At 40.8% G+C, this 18,383-nt stretch overlaps 1 protein-coding gene across 2 annotated transcripts in view; it reads right to left on the reverse strand.

Annotated features, from left to right (window-relative positions):
- The window catches only part of MERTK (MER proto-oncogene, tyrosine kinase), a 138,341-nt gene that overhangs the window by 98,827 nt on the left and 21,131 nt on the right, over positions 1 to 18,383 (reverse strand). For both annotated transcript variants that reach the window (XM_070734622.1, XM_070734621.1), the window contains exon 6: positions 9,059 to 9,174. In XM_070734622.1, coding sequence (XP_070590723.1) covers positions 9,059 to 9,174 — 116 coding nt within the window. The remainder of the gene's footprint in view (positions 1 to 9,058; positions 9,175 to 18,383) is intronic.

An 18,383-nucleotide genomic window follows, 5' to 3' on the forward strand; every position in this document is an offset into this window, starting at 1 on the left:
CTTAAAAAACGGAAAATGGAAAAATTAGAAGAAGACTATAAAATACTAGAAGAAAATCTACAAAAATATCCTCAAAAGAAGGAATTAAAACAAAAAATGTCCTTGATAAAACACCAGTTAAACTTAATAGATAAAGAAAAATTAGCACAACAAATTAAAAGTAGCAATCAATACAATTTTGAAAATGCAAATAAGCCTAGCAAATGGCTAGCTAATAAGCTTAAAAAACAAAGAGAAAAGAAACTTATCAATTGTCTTAAAACAAATAACGGGGAACTATGCCATGATTTAGAAAAGAAAAAACAGATTGCTAGAGACTTTTATAGTAACCTTTATGACAATCAAGAAAATATATCTAAGGAAATACAAAAAAATACAAGAAATTCTAGCACAGGCCGATCTCCCTAAGATACCAAAAGAAATGAAAGACCTATTAAAAAAGGAAATTACTATTACTGAACTAAAAGAGGCAATTAAAAGACAAAAAATTAACAAAGCCCCTGGCCCAGAGGGCCTTCCAACTGAACTTTACAAAGACCTTCCAACAGCAATGGAAAAGACTGCTAGAAATTTTAAATGAGGCCCTAGAAAAAGGTATAATTCCAATGTCTTGGACCGAAGCAAACTTAGCCTTAATAGCCAAAAAAGACACCGACCCCACAGAAATAGCTAATTATCGACCCATCTCTTTACTTAATGCAGATTACAAAATTTTTAGTTCCATCCTAGCTAACAGAATCAAAGGTTTCCTAAATCAATTTATACACCCTGACCAAAATGGTTTTCTCCCAGGGAGACAAGTAAGGAATAACATAAGAATGATAATGGATACCCTCGAATATTACGAACTTCATAATGAAAAACAAGTGGCACTAATATTCTTAGATGCCCAGAAGGTCTTTGACAATGTGTCTTGGAACTTCATGTTTAAACAACTAGAGTATATGGAATTTGGCCATAAATTTATAAATGCAATTAAAGCCATATATACTTATCAATCTGCTTATATTATTCTTAACGGAGATGTAACAACAAAAATACCTATACAAAAAGGCACAAGACAAGGCTGTCCACTTTCCCCCTTACTTTTCATCCTGACACTAGAAGTTTTAACTAGAATTATTAGACAGAATGAAGAAATAAAAGGTCTAAAATGTAAAAATGAAACATATAAATTGCAAGCATCCGCGGATGATTTAGTATTTATCCTAGAGGACCCGCTAGATTCAGGTCCTAAACTATTGGCTATTTTAGAGAAATATGGTACAGCGGCAGGGCTAAAAATTAATAAATCAAAAACTCAAATCCTAACTAAAAATATGAAAGATACACAAAAAGCTATTCTAATGTCCAAACTAGATATTCAAATAACCAAAAAAATTAAATATCTTGGTATTAATATGACAGCCAAAGTTTCTAGCCTAAAAGAAAACAATTATGATAAATTAATTGACAAAATACAAAATGATCTTGAGAAATGGAAGAAATTACAACTTTCACTATTAGGAAGAATAGCGGCTATTAAACTCAACATTTTACCAAAAATATTATTTTTATTTCAAACAATTCCAATCTATTTGAAGCAAGAATTTTTCATAAAATTGAATAGAATTACCAGTAGTTTTATTTGGCAGAATAAACGCCCCAGAATCCGTCTAAAGTACATGCAAGATAGAAAAGAAGAAGGAGGCCTAGCCTTACCAATATGGAAGGATTATTACAATGCCGCATTCTTAACATGGATAAGAGAATGGATGCTTCTAACTAATACTAGGTTATTAAGTTTAGAAGGACATGACCTTCATTCAGGCTGGCACTATTATCTATGGGAGGAAAAATCTAAAACACATAAGCATTTCACTAACCATTTGATTAGAAAATCCCTGGTGTACACTTGGAAAAAAATCAGGAAAAAGCTATATAAAGGAATTCCACTCTGGTATGCCCCGTTGGAAGCTTATGTACACCCCAACTTCCACACAAAAAAAAATATAATAAGATACAAAGATACAGTATAATAAATACCAATGGAGAAATTAGAACCAGAGCAGAATTAGAAACCATGGGCCAAAAAACAGAATGGTGGGAGTACCTACAAATACAATCTAAATTTAACAAAGATAAAAATACGCCAGGAATAGCTAAAAATGCTCTCCTAGATAAATTATGTACAGGATCCCAGGAACAATTGATTTAAAAAATCTATTGCTATCTAACCTCTAATGAATTTGACAATACTAATATAAAAATAAATATTAAACAATGGAACCTCGATCTTAAAACAGAAATTAAAGATGAAGAATGGCAATTACTATGGAATAGAAGTTATAAATTAATCATAGCTACATCTTATAAAGAAAATTTAATTAAAATGTTCTATAGGTGGCATATCACCCCGATAAATTTAGCAAAATTAAATAACCAACTATCACCTTACTGCTGGAAATGTCATCAAGAACTAGGTACTTACTTCCACCTATGGTGGCAATGCAAAAAAGCACAGATTTACTGGAACATAATCGGACTCCGGATTGAGGAAATACTAAATTTGAAAATAGAAAAAACTCCAGAATGCTTCCTTCTGGGTATTCTCAGACAAAACTTTCCCAAAATCAAAATACACTAATCATCCATCTAACCACTGCAGCCAGATTAACATTCACGCAGTGGTGGAAAAATGAAGATGTACCCCCAAAAGACGCAATAGTAAAGAAAATTAAATACTGTGCAGAGATGACTAAACTAACCATGGCAGTCAGAAATGAAACCGAGTCCTCTTTCAATAACTGTTGGGATCCCTTCTACAGATGGTTAAAAAAAAAGAGAACAATATGTTTAAACAATGGAATGATCTGTATATATTAGACCAGACACAAATCCGGTATAAAATCTTTCCCTTTCTTTTCTAATAGTTACAAGAGATATTAGATATATAAATATGAAATCTTATTTTTAGTTTCAAAATCTCTATATTATGATTAATTCAACGCTTGCTTGTACTCATCTTTATGATTAATCTTGACCTAAGGCAGTGTTTCCCAACCAGTGTGCCACGGCACACTAGTGTGCCGCGGGACATGGTCAGTTGTGCCGCAAGCCCGGCCTGGCTGGAGCTTCCCTGGCGGTGACGGGAAGTGAACTTTTGGGGCCCGGTGGGACGGCGCCGGCCACTGTTGCTTCTAAGCTGCGTGGGCGTGCGCCCACGCAGCCATTAGGAACCCCCACCCCCCCCGCAGAAATTTTTGAAGTGGCGCAAAGCCACCCAGTCCTGAATCGCTCCCTTCTACGGCCAGCAAAGTCGGCTGCCCAGGAAAGCGCCGCATTTGAAAAGCGCGCGTTTAAAAAGCGAGCCGCTTTCCCAGGCAGTCGGCTTGCTAGCCGGAGAAGCGAGCGGTCCGGGACTGCATGGCTTTGCGCCGTGATGACAAAGGTGCTGTGGTGGCCTCCAAGCGCCGCCCTTCGTGGCGCCCCACCACCCGTTCCTGAAGGTAGAAGTCGGGCAGGGTACCTGGAGGCGTAGGTGGCGCGTGGCAGGGCGCTGAGCGCCATGGACACCTGGGAGGGCGAAGGGTTGAATGTAGCTGCTGCCTCTTAGGCGGAGGCAAAGGCGATGGCGGAGTCCGCGCTGGGGCCATGCGGGGCCGCTAATCCAGGGGGCCGCGGACCGGCAAGCCGCCCTCCACTCTCTCTCTCTTTCTCTCTCTGTTGCCGGCGTGGTGCACGAGAGAGAAAGAGAGAGAGAGAAAAAGGAGGAGAGAGAGAAAGCAAGGAGAAATCAAGAGAGAGAGAGAGAAAGCAAGGGAGAGAGAGAGAGAGTGTGCGTGAGAGAGAAAGCAAGAGAGAGAGAGAAACAAAGAGAGGAAGAGAGAAAGAAAGAAAGAAAGAAAGAGAGAAAGAGAAAGAGAGAAGGAAAGCAAGAGAGAGAGAAAGAGAGAGAGAGAAAGCAAGGGAGAGAGAAAGAGAGAATAAAAGAGAGATAGCAAGAGAGACAGAGAAAGAGAGAGAGAGAGAATGCAAGAGAGAGAGAAAGCAAGAAAGAGAGAAAGAGGGAGGGAAGGAGGGCGAGAGAAAGAGCAAAAAAGAAAGGAAGGAAGAAAGAGGGATGGAGAGAGAGAGAGGGAAAGAAAGAGGGAGGGAGAGAAAAATAGGATGAAAGGGAGGAAGAGAGGGGTTTTTTGTCCAAACTTTTTAAGCCCCCCCCCCCCTGCTCAATGTTCCCCAGGATTTTGTAAGTGTGAATAATGTGCCGCGGCTCAAAAAAGGTTGGGAAACACTGACCTAAGGTAATGAGCTAATAAATTTAAAATCAGTTCATATTCTTAACACAGCTCCACTGTACACTCGCCACCCTTTTCTCTTTTTCTTCTTCCTTTCTCTTCTTTGCTTCTCCCCTTTTTCTTTTCCCTTCTTCTTCTCTCTACTTTCTCTCTATCTCCCTTTCTGTAAATCTATACGTTTATTAATTGTTATATTTTTACATCTAGACACATTGTATTGTATTAAGACTCAATTGTTAATTGTTATGATCGTCTTTTATGTTTTGTATATTTGTAAATAAAAACTTTAAAAATTGAAAAAAAAGGCCCAAAGTAGTTTGAACATTAGGATGTAAGATTCGATTGTTGATCTAATTAGATCCCAAATATGTAACAAATTGTTTTCTTTGCCACAGGGAGCACAAAATTTTCATCTCTAAGAGCTAATAATTTCTGAGTAAACTAGGGAATGTGATTTGTCAATTATTACCATTATTGCAGTTTAAAAGCTAGAATGTTGGATGTACCATAACCATTCTAATCTTCATTAATACCTCTGGTGTACTGGGTGACCCTGGAGAGATATTGTCTCTCAAAAAAGGAAATATTATAAAAGATATTTCTCTGCACAACTCTGTAAGGGCAGAGAGATAAAGATTACAACAGTAACAAATACAAATACTTGCTGTGTTTTTACATTTTCAGAGCTGTGCTTTTTTCTGCTTCCTTTCAGGCAAAATATATAAGCAATATCTTCTTTCTTTATCATTTATGAATTATAATCAGACTTAGGTCATCCGGACAGTAGGCTCAGTAAAATTACAGAATTGATTTCTATGAGTCTGTTGTGCTACAATCCTGTGCAATCTATAATTATATTAAGTTCACCAGAAGCCAATGGAATTCAAGGAGTTAAGCAGTCCTCTCTTCCAGGAATGTCACAAATAAAAACAGTTACTGTGAAGCCAGAAATTTCAGAGAAGCCCCCCCCCCCCAAAATGAAAGTTTTCCACTTTTCAGTAGAAATAAAAATGATTGGGCCGCATTTATTTACACAGAAGCCCACAGCTCTTGACTTGGCTGGACTGTGTACAAAAATATACACCGCAGCAGCTGTGAGATATTTAAATGTTAAGTGGCCACTATCTAAGGTTATGCAACATTAGATTATATTTTTCCTCCCTTGGTAATAATTGGAATCCTGTAGAATAGCTATAATAGAAAAACAAAATGGATAGATATTCAAAAAGTTCATTAATTCATTTACCGAGGAGCTTATACAACAAACATTCCAGTAATCAGAATGTGGAATGCAGTTAAAACCAGCCTAATGAGCACAATAGCAGTGGGAAAAGGGCAGGGCATTTGGAAGCCAGCATACACAACATGACCCCACAGACAATGTGGTTTAAAAAAAAATCTGGCAAGAAGCATTTAAAGGGGAAGAAGAAAATAGGATCTCCTGAATGGGGCACAGTTTTACAAAAAAAATACAGACTTCACAAAAGCTGATACCCGCCAACCTATACAAATGCTTGTTGTGAGTAGACTGGATAAGATGGATCACAATAGCTGCCCCTGACTTCATTTTCTTTCTTTCTTTTTCCAATTTCAAATCTGTCTGTCCTCTGTTGATTAATATTCTTGCATTTTGTTTGTTATATATAGAATTAAACAATTTCACAAATTTGGGGCCAAATTTCATTTCTTCTAATTGTATCTTAATAAATCACCAGTTCACATTGTCAAACACTTTTTCTGCATCAAGAAAAACCAATGCCATCTGCTTTCCCGGGTTGTTTTCATAGTATTCAAGTGTATTGATTATTGTTCTCAAATTATTTCTGATCTGTCTTTGGGGTTAAAACCCATTTTGGTCGGTGTATTATTGGATCTAAAAATTTTTTTTAGCCTTGTTGCAAATATTGTGCTAAACATTTTATTGTCAGTATTCAAAAGAGATATTGGTCTATAGTTTTGGATTTTTTCCCTTGTCTTCATCTGTGGCAATTTCGCCCAGGCTATATCTATTCTTGACCAACCATGGTGAGGATTGGAATAGTATATGTATTGTTGCGCTGTTTTATGTTTCTCCCTCCAAACATCTTTTAAGCCTAATTAATCACACATTTCCAAGAAGGTCTTGGGCAATTATTTTTTTTACCTTTGTAATCTAGTGATTTATTTGCTATAGCATTAAAATCACCTAGGATTATTAAATTTTCTAATTCTAATTCTATAATTTTTTCATGAAGTTTTTTGTAGAATTCTTTTTGTTTTTCATTTGGGGCATAGATTGTTGTCAGATTTAAATATTTTGTTCAATTTCCAGTTCTATTATTAATATTCTACCTTCTTGGTCTTTGTATATCTCTTTTGAATTGACCTTGGCTTCATTTAGATGGCCTCAACCATGATGTTCACTAGAAGCCACATCTAGAAATCTGTATACACTCTTTAAAGTGGGTGTGATTCAGGACCAACATTTGAAGGCCTGCATTTCATTGGAGGGGGAGGGATCCAGTATTTGGAAGCCACTTACTGCACTACTTGGATGGTCCTCGGGGACTGGCGCAGGCATGCACACTCCCAGCATGTGTGCACGCACACCCCATGCAAAGTTTGGCTTCTGCATATGTGTAACAAGCCAAATCTCGTGAGATTTCAGCTATTTCCACCGGGATTTTTGCTCCTGCGCATGCACAGAAGCAAAAAATGGCAAAAATAGCTCAAATCTCATGAGTGCAAGCAAGATTTTGGCTATTTTCGCTGGGATTTTTCCTTCCACGCATGCGTGGAAGAAGAAAACCGGTCATTTTCGCTGGGAATCTATCTGTGGTACTGTTGCTGGGCCGAAATCTATTGGTTGTGCCATTCCCGGGCCATTTCTACTGGCTAGACGGTATTCCCCCACAAGGGGGGGGGAGGAGCCCATGACTGTAGGGATCCCTACAGACTTGTTCTCTTTAACAGCAGAAAGCTACATCTGTTCATATCTTGCCAATCATATCTTGATTGTTGGTCTTGTAAAAATACTTGTGTTAATCTCTGTTTATCTGGATGTTGATTGTTGGCAAGGAGGAGTTTTGTCTTTTTGCTTCTTTTTTAATGCTATTGTTTACAAGCAGTAAACAAGCAGTAAACAATAGCCCAATTAAGAAATTACGAACACAAACAATCAAACAATAAACACAGACTAATAAAGAACTACCAAGAACACTTCACCAACATTGACTAGGGCAAATTACTTGTACATAAAAAGAGAAGAAACCGTTCTAGAATATCTAGTTGACTAATGAAATGTCTATATGAATTCATCCCCACTTAATAGAAAGGATAAAGGAAGGAAGGCTGTCAGGAAATTTCACACTTTTTGCTAAAATTTTGTTGCTATTGTTACATAGAAACATAGAAACATAGAAGACTGACGGCAGAAAAAGACCTCATGGTCCATCTAGTCTGCCCTTATACTATTTACTGTATTTTATCTTACAATGGATATATGTTTATCCCAGGCATGTTTAAATTCAGTTACTGTGGATTTATCAACCATGTATGCTGGAAGTTTGTTCCAAGGATCTACTACTCTTTCAGTGAAATAATATTTTCTCACGATGCTTTTGATCTTTCCCCCAACTAACTTCAGATTGTGCCCCCTTGTTCTTGTGTTCACTTTCCAATTAAAAACACTTCCCTCCTGAACCTTATTTAACCCTTTAACATATTTAAATGTTTCGATCATGTCCCCCCTTTTCCTTCTGTCCTCCAGACTATACAGATTGAGTTCATTAAGTCTTTCCTGATACGTTTTATGCTTAAGACCTTCCACCATTCTTGTAGCCCGTCTTTGGACCCGTTCAATTTTGTCAATATCTTTTTGTAGGTGAGGTCTCCAGAACTGAACACAGTATTCCAAATGTGGTCTCACCAGCGCTCTATATAAGGGGATCACAATCTCCCTCTTCCTGCTTGTTATACCTCTAGCTATGCAGCCAAGCATCCTACTTGCTTTTCCTACTGCCCGACCACACTGCTCACCCAATTTGAGACTGTCAGAAATCACTACCCCTAAATCCTTCTCTTCTGAAGCTTTTGCTAACACAGAACTGCCAATGCAATACTCAGATTGAGGATTCCTTTTCCCCAAGTGCATTATTTTACATTTGGAAACATTAAACTGCAGTTTCCATTGCTTTGATCATTTATCTAGTAAAGCTAAATCATTTACCATATTACAGACCCCTCCAGGAATATCAACCCTATTGCACACTTTAGAGTCATCGGCAAATAGGCAAACCTTCCCTACCAAACCTTCCCCTATGTCACTTACAAACATATTAAAAAGAATAGGACCTAGAACAGACCCTTGTGGCACACCGCTTGTAATCTGTCTCTGCTCAGAATACTCGCCATTAACAATAACTCTCTGATGTCTATGCTTCAGCCAGCTTGAAATCCACTGAACTATCCAGGGATTAAGTCCAATCTTCACTAAGATGTTCATCTCAAACCTCCAGGATGAGGGATTGCTTACATTTAGCAACCCAGCTTTTCCCCATTTCCTTTCTACCTATATCATGACTTGCTTCATTCTAAGAAAAGATATTCCTTGGTTTCTCTGACTGGGATTGTTGGGACTGGAATACTGGTTTAGCAAAAAGAAGAGTGCAATCCCAATATACTCAGGAGAATATCACCAACTATTTATTCTGCAGCCTTGTTGCTAAAAACAGAAAAAGTAAGTATTATAAACTTCACATCAAAAAGCACTACAATAATGTTAAATATGATTTTACATTTACCAGGACACTGCAGGAACTCAAAGGTGAATAACCATCAAATCCTGGGACCCAGGATAGCAGCACTGTGTGAGCTCTTGTGTTCAGAACATGAACCTGTTCTGGTGGAGATGGAAGTCCTGCATTAGAAACAAAAAGATATTCATAAATAATTATCTCGTTTGTGATTGTCAGCTTGTCCAGAAAATCTGTTTTAATATTTGGGATGGATATTTACCAATGTATTGGAAAGCATGGTGGATTCAATGGATCCCCTCAATATAATTTTACTCTATATTGATTTTCCTCTTAGCTTCCCCGCCCCCCACCCAAAGAATTCAAGATAATGAATGCAGCTTTCTTATTCATTGTCATTTTTACAACAAACTTATGAGTTGGGGTGCTCTCCAAACTTATTTAGTAAACTTTGATGGGGATCCAAACCTAAGCTTATCTGACAAAAATCCAGTATCCTAACTGAGCCATCCCCAAGCAGAGCACTTTCTAGTTGTTTTGAAATATAACCTTCATTCCCCAGTCCATGTGCTATCTGGGTATTTATTTATTTATTTTATTTATTACTTACATTTGTATGCCGCCCCTCTCCGAGGACTCGGGGCGGCTCACAACATGTAGAAACAAATCATAAGTAGTCTAACAATTTAAAATATTAAAGATTTAAAAAGACCCCATATACTAACAGACATACACACAAGCATACCATATATGAATTAAACATGCCCAGGGGAAGATGTTTCAGTTCCCCCATGCCTGACGGCAAAGGTGGGTTTTAAGGAGTTTACGGAAGGCAGGAAGAGTCGGGGCAGTTCTAATCTCTGGGGGGAGTTGGTTCCAGAGGGCCGGTGCCGCCACAGAGAAGGCTCTTCCCCTGGGGCCCGCCAACCGACATTGTTTAGTTGACGGGACCCGGAGAAGGCCCACTCTGTGGGACCTAATCGGTCGCTGTGATTCGTGCGGCAGGACGCGGTCTCGGAGATATTCTGGTCCAATGCCATGAAGGGCTTTAAAGGTCATAACCAACACTTTGAATTGTGACCGGAAACTGATCGGCAGCCAATGCAGACTGCGGAGTGATGGTGAAACATGGGCATACCTAGGTAAGCCCATGACTGCTCTCGCAGCTGCATTCTGCACGATCGGAAGTTTCCGAACACTTTTCAAAGGTAGCCCCATGTAGAGAGCATTACAGTAGTCGAACCTCGAGGTGATGAGGGCATGAGTGACTGTGAGCAATGAGTCCCGGTCCAGATAGGGCCGCAACTGGTGCACCAGGCGAACCTGGGCAAACGCCCCCCTCGCCACAGCTGAGAGATGTTTTTCTAATGTGAGCTGTGGATCGAGGAGGACGCCCAAGTTGCGGACCCTCTCTGAGGGGGTCAATAATTTCCCCCCCAGGGTGATGGACGGACAGATGGGATTGTCCTTGGGAGGCAAAACCCACAGCCACTCCATCTTATCCGGGTTGAGCTTGAGTCTGTTGACACCCATCCAGGCCCCAACAGCCTCCAGGCACCGGCACATCACTTCCACCGCTTCGTTGACTGGGCATGGGGTGAAGATGTAAAGCTGGGTATCATCCGCATATTGATGATACCTCACCCCATGTCCTTGGATGATCTCGCCCAGCGGTTTCATGTAGATGTTGAATAGCAGGGGGGAGAGGACCGACCCCTGAGGCACCCCACAAGGGAGAAACCTAGGAGTCGACCTCTGGCCCCCCACTAACACCGACTGCGACCGGCCAGAGAGGTAGGAGGAGAACCACTGAAGGACAGTGCCTCCCACCCCCAACCCCTCCAGCCGGTGCAGAAGGATACCATGGTCGATGGTATCAAAAGCCGCTGAGAGGTCAAGGAGCACCAGGACAGAGGATAAACCCCTGTCCCGGGCCCGCCAGAGATCATCCATCAACGCGGCCAAAGCGGTTTCCGTGCTGTAACCGGGCCTGAAACCTGACTGCTGGGGACCCAGATAATCGGCTTCTTCCAAGGACCGCTGGAGCTGGAGTGCCACCACCTTCTCGACAACCTTCCCCATAAAGGGAAGGTTGGAGACTGGACGATAGTTATTAAGCACAGCTGGGTCCAGGGAGGCCTTCTTGAGGAGGGGGCGCACGAGCGCTTCTTTATAGAGTGATGGAAAAACTCCCCCCCCCAAGGAAGCGTTGGTAATCTCCTGGGCCCAGCTCCGTGTCACCTCCCTGCTGGCCGAAACCAACCAGGAGGGACACGGATCCAGTAAACAGGTGGCGGAACTCACAGCTCCAATGGCCTTGTCCACTTCATCAGGTGTCACCAGATCAAACTCCTCCCAGACAGGTGGACAAGTACGTGCCCCAGTCACCTCGACTGACTCGTTGTCAGTCGACTCTGTTTTACAATTGGAGTCGAGGTCGGCTCGGATCCGAGCGACTTTATCAGCGAAAAACGTGTTAAAGTCCTCGGCACTACTCTGTAAGGGCTCCCCAACTCCCCCCTGGTTAAGAAGGGAGCGGGTCACCCTAAACAGAGCGGCCGGGCGGGATTCCGCTGATACAATCAAGGCGGCATGGTACGCGCATCTTGCCGCCTTGAGCGCCACTTTGTAAGTCTTAATAAAAGCTCTTACAAGTGTTCGGTCGGATTCAGACCTACTCTTCCTCCATCGCTTCTCTAGACGTCTCTTCTGGCGTTTCAACTCCCGGAGCTCCTCGTTGAACCATGGAGCTCTACGGGGTCTAGCACCTCGGAGAGGTCGCAAAGGCGCAATCCGGTCAAGAGCCTCCGCTGCGGCCTTGTTCCAGGCTTCCGCAAGAGACTCTGCCGAACTGTGGACAAGTGCCTCTGGTATAACCCCAAGCGCCGTCTGAAAGCCCTCAGGGTCCATCAGGCGTCTGGGGCGGAACATCTTAATTGGTTCCGCCTCCCTGCGGGGAAGGATTGGAGCCAGGAAGTCAAGCCGTAGTAGGAAATGGTCTGACCATGACAAAGGCAACGCATCTAAGCCCCTTAGTCTCAGACCATTACTCAGTTGCTCAGAAAGGAAAACCATGTCAGGTGCGTGCCCTCCCTCGTGAGTCGGACCCTGAACTACTTGAGTCAGGTCCATGGCTGTCATGGTGGCCATGAACTCCTGTGCCAACCCAGAGGTTTCGCCGAGTGACGGCAGGTTGAAGTCCCCCAGGACAATAAGTCCGGGGAACTCCACCGCCAACCCGGCTACCTCCTCGAGTAGCACAGGCAGGGCTTTTGACACGCAGCTGGGAGGCAGGTACGTGAGAAATAAGCCCACCTGAACCCCTAAGTCCAACTTCAGCAAGAGAGACTCGCAACCCGCAATTTCCAGAGCAATGAGTCTACGCAGGCAAAGGCTCTCCCTGGCAACAATAGCCACTCCTCCCCCCCTTCCCTGGGGTCGAGGTTGATGCCATATCTGAAACCCGGCTGGGCAAATTTCAGAGAGGGGAACACCTCCCTCCGGGCCCAGCCAGGTTTCAGTAATACAAGCCAGGTCGGCCTCCTCATCCAGGATCAGGTCCCGGATGAGGAGAGCTTTATTTACCACCGACCTGGCATTGAGCAGCAGCAACCTGAGCCCAGGGCCAGAGTTACACTCATCACCAGTACCCAAGATTGGGCTCACAGAGCCGGAACAAGGGACCGTTATTAAGCAACGGTCCCTCGTTCCCCTGCAACGGCTAACTCTGTGACCCCCGCCGTATCTGCCTCTCCCCAGCAACACAGGGATATTCCGACCCCCTGCCACCCCAGAGATCGGTGCCCCCTCCTCTCCTGTCTCCCGAGCGTCAGGTGGGCCAAATCTATCATTCATACTACTATCAATCATCTCATCCATACCATAACCCCACCCACCCCCGCCAACCCAATCATGCCAGTCATTCCACTCATAGCCACAAGCATATTTATCCCAATCATCCATTAATTTAGAACCCGTTATATTAAAAAGTCAATTAAATTAATAACAATATAAAATAGCCGTAATAGCAATAAAAAACAATAACATTAAAAATATCTATAAATATATAAAATGTAAGATAAAAAATCATATAAATATATAAATTGATTTTTGATGGTATAAAATCAGATCTTAAAACATTCTTTAATCATCAGGAATCCATCAGTCCAGGTATGATGTTCTTTTGGTCTTTTGGTCTATGTCTTAAATTTAATTTAGTTTAGTTTAAAGAGTCTTGGTCTTAATCTCCTGTCTTTATAGTTGTCTTTTTAAGTCAATCCACAAGGGGGCATAGTTCTTCAATTAATCCATAATCCACAAGGGGGCATAGTTCTTCGGTGATGGTACAAACAGATCAGGAATTAAGGTTGAGAGGGGAAAGGGGGGGGAAGGGAGGTTGATAGCATAATCCTCACCATAGTCTCCCCCTGGCCCCCAGTAGCTCCCACCCACTGGTGCCATACGGGGGGGGGGGAAAACATTGCCCCTCGATATCCTCATTTATCACATCTCCGTCGGCGTCTGCAGTTGTTCCCCGCCATCGGGCTTCATCCCCTCCACCGTTTCTCGCCCTCACGTCGTGTCCGCCGTTCCCAGTCTACACCGGACCTCTCACCTCCGGAGTCGGGCTGGGAGTCTATCTGAACGGGGGCTCGACTCCTCTCACTCCCCTCAATTCCTCTCAACACTTCCTTCGGTGCCGCGACCCTCCATCCTCTGTCCAGTCCCGTCGCCATCCTCCGCACCGGCTAGATGTTTTTTCCGGTGCCACGCTCTCTCTCGGCTCCCCTCGGCACCCCTGCAGCAGCGGCTAGACATTCCTCCATCCTCTCCCACAAAGGCTGCATTCCTCCGTCCTCTCCTCTCCCACACAGGCTGCATCCTCCGCAAGGCTCCACCAAACGCCGCCGCCATCTCCATGCCTCAATCGGCCACCTCTCCTTGCCGCGGTCTTTCTCGGCGTCCCTCCAACAGGCGGAAACATTCCCAACCCTCAAGTTCTTAAAAATAGAGGGACAAAGTAGGCAGTGGACTCTGACCTATCTCCGACCGTCTCGGACCTGGACTGACCCATTTCCTGATGATTTACCGTCGTTTCAGAGGAGCAGCGGACCCACCATTCTCCTCACTGCTCAACCGGAACACATGCAAGTTTAAGGAAGCTGCTCCAGCAATTCTATCAGATTGCCCAACTATCTGTCTTTTTTTAAGGTGCTACAGTTTGAGAAGATCCAGATACCTAAGTATTTCATTTTTTTGACTGTTTTTATACTAAGAATTTGTTCTAATGAAATATTTTGTTCCTGTGTCATGTTTTTAGCTATAATTTTGGTTTTATCTATATTAATATTAAGGCCCGTTATGTGTCCGAATTTGTGAAATTCTTCTAATAAGATATGTACTGAGTGGAGTGGATCTTGGATTATAAATACGATGTCATCTGCAAACTCTTGTAGTTTAAAGTGTTCCCTTTTTATTTTAATTCCTTGGATTTGTGGGTTATTTCTTATGTACTTTAGTAAAGTTTCTATTGCAAGTATGAAGATTAATGGTGCTAAAGGTCAGCCCTGATGGACACCTCTCATTATTGTTATTTTTTCAGTGCTATGATTGTTGAAGAGTATTTTAGCAGTCTGCTGGGAATAGATCGGTTTAATTAAGTTAACAAAGTTGTCGCCAAATTTCATATGGGCTGTTTGAGTTATGAGGTATTGCCAATGTAGGCTATCAAAGGCTTTTCTTAAGTCGTTGAAGATAAGCCATTGGTTTATCGGAGTGTTGGGCCATTGGTTTATCGGAGTGTTTATCATAATATTCAAGGGTGCTGAATATGGTCCTTGTGTTGAAACTAATGTTTCTTGCAGGTAAAAATCCGTTTTGATCAGGGTGGATAATATTATTTAAGATTCTTTTAAGACGTTCTGCTATTATTGTAGAGAGTATTTTGTAATCAGTATTGAGTAGGGAAATGGGTCTATAGTTTTTGAGGTGTTATGGATGAGGGTTATGTATGCTTCTGACCAGGATTTAGATAGTTTGCTGTGGAGAAGGGCTTCATTATAAATCTCTAGCATAATAGATTCTAATAAGTCCTGGTGATATTTATAGAATTCATCTGGAATATCATCTGGCCCCGGTGTTTTATTGTTTTGTAATGGCCGCTCTAAGTTCCATTAAGGTGATTTCCTTATTTAATTTGAAGCTATCTTCATCCATTATTGTAAGAGTTTCATTATCAATAAGGTAATCCCTAATTGCGCTGTTGTTTATTGTATCTATTTCATATAGTTCCTGGTAGAATTGTTTTATTATCTGTTTCTTATCTTCAGTGTTTAATTTTAGTGATCCTGAATTGTCATATAGAGCGTCTATAGTTTTTTCAGCTTTTTGTTGTGCCAACTTAAGGGCTAATTTCGCAAATTCAGAGACATAACGGGCCTTAATATTAATATAGATAAAACCAAATGTTTATTTGCAGATTGGAAATGCATCTGTTTTGCATTTTTAAGTTTGTGAGTAAGTTGTTGCTTGAGTTACTAAATTTATTTCGTGTTTAATGGATTTTATTTCAATTAAGGTCACCGTGTCGTTTGGATTTTGTTGAAGGATCGTTTCTGCGTTTTGTAACTTAGTGTTAAGATTATTAAATTTCTCTTGCTTTTGTTTTCTAGAGTTTGCCAGGTAGGAGATATATATTCCACGGACGTAGGCTTTTGCTGTGTCCCAGATGGTCTGTAGGGATGTGGATCCATTATGATTAATCTGAAAAAAATTGGTAGTTCTTGTTCTATAAGGTTTTTAAATTGCTTGTCGTTGATAGTGGTCTGGTTCATGGTTCATCTTTGTCATTTTTTATTGTTTGGATCATTAAGAGTTAATAGTAAAGGGTTGTGGTCAGCCCAGGAACCGGATAGAATCTGTATATCTATTGTTTGGTTTATAATGTGGGAATTAGACCAAGCTATATCGATACAGGACCAGGATTTGTGAGGGTGTGAAAAGAAGGTGTGATGTTTATTGTCTGGGTAGTCCATATGTCTTTTAGTGAGAATTCATAGATTAAATCATAAAACGTTGTTGGGAGTTGTTTTCTTGAATGGTGGTTTGGACTACCCTTGTAATCCTCTGTTTTATCTGTTATGGCATTAAAGTCACCTATAATAATAAAGTTAGACAGGTTCATTTCCAGTATTTTATCATGTAGTTTCGCAAAAAATGTAGGTTGTTTGATGGGGGGGTGCATAAATTCCAATTTATTGTTATTTGTTCATTTACTATTGCTATCTGAACCATTAATATTTGGCCATTTTGGTCAATCATCTCTTGTGTTGTTTTACCTGTTATTTTTGCAAGGATTTCTGCCATCGTTTGGGGGAAGGTCTTGTTTGTCTGATTCTGTCACGTTTTGGAATCGAAGGAAGAAAGCCGACTTCTCAGGTTCCAGATTCATTACTGCTTCTTCGAAATTTTTATTTATGTATTCAGTCCTTGCTTCCGTAAATTTCAGATGCATCTCCCTCCGTTCATTGATCTCTCCTATTTTCTTTATTTTTTGGTCATAGTTAGTCAGAATTCCGTGTACGTCCTCCATTTTGTCATCCAGTTTTTCCATTTGATCTTCCAGGTTGCACACATGGTCCTGTATCTTTTTTATGTCTTCTTTCATTATTCTCATGTTTCCAGACATAGCTTTGTAATTACGATCGATTGATTCATGCATTTTTGTCATGATATCGAATAATGAGATCAATGTGATGTTCTGTGCTGGTTGGGGAGATTGAGGGGCTGTTGTTTTGTCACTGGAGATCATTTCATGATCTCCAATGAGCATTGGGAGGACGGTGTAGTTGGTTGTGGGGCGTTCTTTTTCCAGGTCTTTGTTAATGTTGTCTGACTTGTTGAAGATATTTGAATATTTTCCAAAAGTGATCCAAGTTGATTGCTAATGTCTGGCAGTGGCAAGGAGAGGTGGAAAGCCAAGGGGTGGGGAGGAAAACAGGCCTGCAATTGGCCCCTTTCTTTCTCGCCTTTAGGGCGAGGAACTGTTGCTGTTCTGCCGTAGTTTGGGGACCGCTGTTGTAGAGCAAGTAGACGTTTATTAGATAGTTGTGTCCAGTCTTGGATCCAGGCAAGAGATGAGGCATGATAATAGTCTTCCCAATTTGGTATTGCCAATTCTCCATCCTCTTTTTTATCTAACATATATTTTAAGTGTATCCTGGGGTGTTTATTTTGCCAAATAAATTTATTTGTTAAGTTTTTTATTTTTTTAAAAAAATATCTTGCGTTAGATAGATATGAATTGTTTGGAAGAGGAAGTTTATTTTTGGTAGAATGTTCATTTTGATTGTTGCTATTCTTCCAATAAAAGAAATTTGCAATTTATCCCATTTATCTATATCTTTTTAAATTTTGATTACCAATTTGTCGTAATTGTCCTCTTTCAGGCTTGAGACCTTCGCCGTTATGCCTAAGTATTTAATTTTTTTAGTTATTTGTAAATTTAATTTTTTGGCAAGAGTTGTTTTTTTGTATATTGTTCATACTTTTTACTATCATTTTCATTTTGGTTTTCTTAATTTTTAAACCTGCCATTTTGCCAAACTCTTCCAATACTTCTAAAAGATTCGGACCATCAGGTCTTCTAGTATAAACACCAGATCGTCGGCGAAGGCCTAGAGTTGATAAATTTCTTTTTTACGTCTTAGCCCAGTTATTTCTTCATTGTTTCTAATTATTCTAGTTAAGACTTCTAGAGTCAAGATAAAAAGGAGGGGCGATAACAGACAACCTTGTCTTGTGCCTTTTTGAATGTTAATTTTTTTCGAAGCGTCGTCATTTATTATAATGTGGGCGTATTGTTCTGAATAAATTGCTTTAATTGCATTTATAAATTTTGTACCGAAATCCATAAATTCTAATTGTCACCATAAATTTCCAATAAACATTATCAAACACCTTCTGTGCATCTAAAAAAATTAGGGCTCTTTGTTTTTTGCTATGCCATTCATAATATTCCAAAATATTCCAAAATATTTAGGATAATTCTTATATTGTTTTTTAATTGTCTACCTGGGAGAAATCCATTCTGATCTGAATGAATGAATTGATTTAAATAAATTTTAAGTCTGTTAGCGAGAATAGAACTAAAAATTTTGTAATCCAATTTAGAAGGGAAATGGGACGATAGTTAGCAATATCGGTTGAATCAATATCTTTTTTTGCTATTAACACTAGATTAGCATCTTTCCATGAAGATGGATTTTTCCCTTCCTCCAGAACTTCGTTATAAAGCTCTAAGAGAGATTCTACGGCTTCTTTTGGAAGAACTTTATACAATTCGTTTGGAAGGCCATCTGGGCCAGGTGCCTTG

This window comes from Erythrolamprus reginae, chromosome 1, assembly GCF_031021105.1.
Source record: "Erythrolamprus reginae isolate rEryReg1 chromosome 1, rEryReg1.hap1, whole genome shotgun sequence".
Lineage (NCBI taxonomy): Eukaryota > Metazoa > Chordata > Lepidosauria > Squamata > Dipsadidae > Erythrolamprus > Erythrolamprus reginae.